Source organism: Cicer arietinum, chromosome 5, assembly GCF_000331145.2.
Source record: "Cicer arietinum cultivar CDC Frontier isolate Library 1 chromosome 5, Cicar.CDCFrontier_v2.0, whole genome shotgun sequence".
In the NCBI taxonomy this organism is placed as follows: domain Eukaryota; kingdom Viridiplantae; phylum Streptophyta; class Magnoliopsida; order Fabales; family Fabaceae; genus Cicer; species Cicer arietinum.
Genome location: NC_021164.2, coordinates 72,905,979 through 72,911,110, shown reverse-complemented (window position 1 = coordinate 72,911,110; position 5,132 = coordinate 72,905,979). Strand labels below are relative to the sequence as shown.

At 36.6% G+C, this 5,132-nt stretch overlaps 2 protein-coding genes across 2 annotated transcripts in view; one reads left to right on the top strand and one right to left on the bottom strand.

Moving 5' to 3' along the window:
- LOC101504506 (subtilisin-like protease SBT1.7) overlaps positions 1-1,532 on the top strand; it is a 2,697-nt gene extending 1,165 nt beyond the window's left edge. The window contains exon 2 of the mRNA XM_004501475.4: positions 1-1,532. Coding sequence (XP_004501532.1) covers positions 1-1,370 — 1,370 coding nt within the window. The 3' untranslated portion in view covers positions 1,371-1,532.
- Positions 1,533-2,557: 1,025 nt separating this feature from the next.
- On the bottom strand, positions 2,558-4,607 carry LOC101504178 (protein arginine N-methyltransferase 2). Its single transcript, XM_004501474.4, has 3 exons — positions 4,293-4,607; positions 3,786-4,181; positions 2,558-3,008 (listed from the first exon to the last, which is right to left on the bottom strand). The coding sequence occupies exons 1-3, from the start codon at positions 4,561-4,563 to the stop codon at positions 2,695-2,697; spliced, it is 981 nt and encodes a 326-aa protein (XP_004501531.1). The 5' UTR covers positions 4,564-4,607; the 3' UTR covers positions 2,558-2,694.
- Positions 4,608-5,132: the final 525 nt, after the last annotated feature.

Sequence of the window (5,132 nt, the reverse complement as noted above, 5' to 3'; positions counted from 1 at the left end):
CAGCAGGAAATGGTGGACCTAGTCAAGCAACTTTGGCTAATGTCGCACCGTGGATAACCACTGTAGGCGCTGGAACTCTAGACCGTGATTTCCCTGCCTATATCACCCTTGGAAATGGGAAGAGATACAACGGAGTGTCGCTTTACGATGGAAAATTGCCACCTGATTCTCCACTTCCCCTTGTTTATGCTGCTAATGTCAGCCAGGATTCTAGTGGAAATCTTTGCACCACAGACAGTTTGATTCCTAGTAAAGTTTCAGGAAAAATAGTGATATGTGACCGAGGAGGAAATCCGAGAGTTGAAAAGAGTTTGGTGGTGAAGCTTGCTGGAGGAATTGGGATGATTTTAGCAAACAACCAAGATTACGGGGAAGAGCTAGTTGCTGACTCCTATCTCCTTCCTGCGGGAGCTTTGGGAGAGAAAGCCAGCAATGAAGTAAAGAAGTATGTTTTTTCTGCTCCCAACCCAACTGCTAAAATTGTATTTGGCGGTACTGAGTTAGGTGTTCAACCATCACCAGTGGTGGCAGCTTTCAGCTCTAGAGGACCAAATACACTCACACCAAAAATACTCAAACCAGACCTTATAGCTCCAGGAGTCAACATTTTAGCTGGATGGACTGGGAAAGTTGGACCAACTGGCTTGTCTGTTGACACAAGGCATGTGAGCTTTAACATCATCTCTGGCACATCCATGTCATGCCCTCATGTAAGTGGTTTATCTGCTCTTCTCAAAGGAGCTCATCCTGAATGGACTCCTGCAGCTATAAGGTCTGCCCTCATGACCACATCCTACAGAACCTACAAAGATGGACAAACCATAAAAGATGTTGCCACTGGGACCCCCGCTACACCGTTTGATTATGGTGCTGGGCACGTGGATCCAGTAGCTGCTCTTGATCCCGGGCTTGTGTACGATGCTTCCGTGGATGATTACTTGAGCTTCCTCTGTGCCTTGAAATACACGTCATTTCAAATAAAGCTTGTAGCAAGAAGAGAATTCACCTGTGACAAAAGGATCAAGTACAGGGTGGAAGATCTCAATTACCCATCTTTTGCAGTTCCATTTGACACAGCTTCAGGCATAAGGGGTGGTTCTCAAAAAACAAGCACTGTCCAGTACAAAAGGGTTTTAACAAACGTAGGGACCCCATCAACATATAAAGTTTCAGTGTCATCACAGTCTCCTTTGGTTAAGATTATGGTAGAACCACAAACACTTAGTTTCAAGGAATTGTATGAGAAAAAGGGCTACACGGTCACATTCACATCTCATTCAATGCCATCTGGTACAACCAGCTTTGCTCATCTGGAATGGTCGGATGGGAAACATAAGGTCACTAGTCCCATTGCTTTCAGCTGGACATGACTGTGATACTTTCAATGGCCCCTGACTCTGAATAATTGCATTTCTCTTCTGTAGTCTGTATTTTGTCCAACAAAGAAGCATATAATAGAGCCGAATATGTGCCTCTTTGCTGTGATTCCATGTAAAGAATAATTTTGAACATAACAAAACAGGGCAATGGCACATGTGAGTAATGGCGCTGAATTACAATTCATATTAACCAACAATTGATCTATTGCAGACATCAATTTGACATTTCACCACCATATTTAAACTACTTTTTGTCAGTGAATTAGTGGTTGGTACTAATAATGAACAAAAATATGAAGCAAACAAACTGGAGAGTTATGAAAGAAAAGGTAGTTGTGTACCCACAGTGCATGACAGGTATTACAATTTACTTGGAGTGATACATCTAGACAAATCCTCAGTTCAGAGAATTTATCATTTTTGTTTCAGTAAAAATACAACCCTCATATCTATTATATTCATAAAGTGGAACAACCAAAGTTTGGAACAGTGATAAACATTTACCAAATCAGGACCACTCTAATGGTTGAAAATTCAATAAATATAAGTGAAATGACATAAGTACCAACTATTCTACCACACACAATACCAGTGGACTTTTGTGGCTTAAGTGGACCATAGCCTACATATAATCATTGTAGTGTGCTCGTGTTCCTTGGATCAACAAATTGGTGAACATGCGTGAGACTGGGTTTTCCTTAAAGGTATCCCCACTTACCTCTGAAATAGGAGTATGTAATGAATCGTAATTTCGAACTCTAAAAAGAAATATCAGCTACTTTTTTTCTTCCAAACTATCAAAACCACTGATGAACGAGAAAAAAGGATTCGTCTTTCAATCAGAATCCTAAATAAACCATGTGAGCAAAACAGCATTTGAATGATATAAAATTCATTTTTATGGAAACGAGTCCAACAACAGTTCATTTGCTCAAGTGATTAAATAGGATGATGAAAAATTTGACTTTACTCCTTTAATAGAGAGACACGATGTAGCATTTAATGTAGAAATCTTAGTTTTTGCTCATGTTAATATTTTAAAATGAAATCCTTCAATATTAGCAAGTACAATGTACACTCTTGACACATGTTATTTATAAGCTCATTATTTTTTTTTTATATATACATATAATATATATTATAAGCTCATAAGTTCTAAATTCAAAATACACCCAATATAATGAAAATTTAAAAATAAAGCTCAATATTGATTGTTCTCTTACAATACCATACGCCACACAAGCAACAATACATCATGTGTTAGTATCTTTCCGAAAAAGTGAACAAAATCAGACCCTACATTCAAAACTAAACATCATTGAGAGTCCTCTGCCGATTGACAAACAGGGAGGTAATATGTATCAAGCTGCCAGTATTTGTGTTTAACACCTTCCCAAACTTGTTCCCCCAAACAATCCTTAACAGCCAGTGGAATTAATTGTGTGGAATACCCCAAATTCTCAAGCTCAAGAGATACCAAGTGGCAGTAAACAACATGGAAAAATGCATTACCACCACAAAGGCCATTGAAGAAAGAGTATATCCCACCAGGCTTCAACAATACCGGGAGATGTTGGTGGAACTCTCTCAAGTCTTCATAGTACTCCCCATAGGTGTCGAAGAATATCCCTGAAAAAAAAACATCAAAACAAATGGCCTACATCAAAGAGTTTAGAGGTACAATCCAGCTACAAACCATCAGACATTAGAACCAAACAAACAGACAAAAAAAAAACCTTTCCCATGTTTTTTCACAGAAGTAAAACTTACATTCTTGGAAAGCATCTAGGAAACAGCTACAACTTTCACATATTTCCAAATGTCTTTGCAAAGCAATAACCCATAGCAGTGTGTGACTAAGAGTTACCACATTTCTTAAACATCAATTAAGTGTTTTTGGTTTCTGTCAAACAAAATTGATTTTACGTACAATAATACTTATGATATGTTTGGTTCTCCGGTGACAAAATAATTTTGAATTAATTCGTTTTGTAGAATTGATTTAACTTAAAAGTGAGTTGAACAATAAATTTCAGTGTAAAAATCATGTTTAGATTCAAGTTAGAATCTAATCTAGAAGTAAAATCAATTCTACTCATGAACAACCAAAGATGTCACAATCAATGTTACACCTCCTGAATCAATTATGGGTGCTCCAAACGTGGATTTACAAAATCTTTGCATCGGATTAGAAAATTAACACTACTTTTAAATCAAACATGCTTTCAGAGTTAATTCATCCGAACATAAGCAACTTTACTTACAAACTCGATTATAACCAAATCAATTCTATTCAAAATTATCTTTACCAAAACCTCTCCCAAATACCCACTTAGTAAAACAACCCAATCAATTCTAGTGCTGCAATTAAAATTGATATTTATGCACACAAGAGTCCGCAATTACCATCATATGTTTCAAGCTGAGACAGGACATCTTGCCAACGGCCAAAAACAATCTTAACATTTTCCTTCTGACCCCAACCGGTTCGAAGCATGCGTTCATAAACCTCTGGATGAGCCTCAACAATGGTGTGTGTCTTAGGTGAATATTGCTGTATAGCTGTATCAACAAGACCCATTCCAAAACCAATATTGAGTACATGACCACCTCCTGAACAAACAGCTTTAGCATGAGCCTCCATCAATGGTTTCTCCCATGCCATCATCACAGCTTTACTATCAGCATCCATAACTTTATCTTCACTAAAACTAACCCTATCTTCCAAATAATCATCACCAGAATCTGCTTTTTTATTTTCTTTTCTAGCAATTGTTCCCAATATTAATTCAGATCGAATCCCTAACAAAGCAAAATATATCACATAAAAAAAATAATTTTTTAATTTGGCATAGTGTGTTATAATTAATTAATAACTAATTAGAATAATAAAGTGTGGTTTGAATTTGGTACCGGCATTGAGGAGAAGTTCGAAAGCTTCTTGGTGACCTTCTTCCATTGCGAAATCACCGGCGGATAGATTGGATGGAGAAAGAGCGTTCCAAGGAGCACCGGCGGAGAGAAGGATATTGAGGATGGGTGCATGGCCGTGCTTTGCAGCGTGCATGAGTAGAGTGAGACCATCGCCGTCGAAATGAGTAACGTCGGCGCCGGATTCAATCAGAGCCGTTAGTTTCTCCGTGTCACCCTTAATCGCCGCCTCGCATAATTGTTGTTCTTTCATCTTTGCGCCACAACTCTTAACTCCAATACCTCAGTATAATAATACTGAAACTAAAATGTATTAGATTAATTTAAAGTATTTTTAAGTTTTTGTAAAAAATAATAATGCCTTGAGTAATTTTAAATAGACTTAATTTTTAAGACATGGTTTTTTCAACTAGAATTAACGATATTGATAGTAAAAACAAAATCATTGTAATATGATTAAAAAAAATTGTTAAACGCCAATAGATTTTATTTTTGGGTAGATCATCAAAAGAATTTAACTCCACATAAATAAATAAAACATTTTTTGACTTAAAAAATGACATTTATTAAGAAGCAAAAAAAAAAAAAACAAATATTTCTGGATGTTAAATGGGTTTTTTTTTTACAATACCCTCTTTTTGAAAAAAAACACCAAAATACCCCATTTGAAAAAAATATACCAAATGGCGACTTCCTTAAGGAAGCCCGAGTTCCAAATGGCGACTTCCTACTTGATTTTTAAAAAAAGGGGCATTTTGGTATATTTTTTTTAAATTGGGATATTTTGGTGTTTGTTTTTCAAAAAGAGGGTACTAAAAAAAA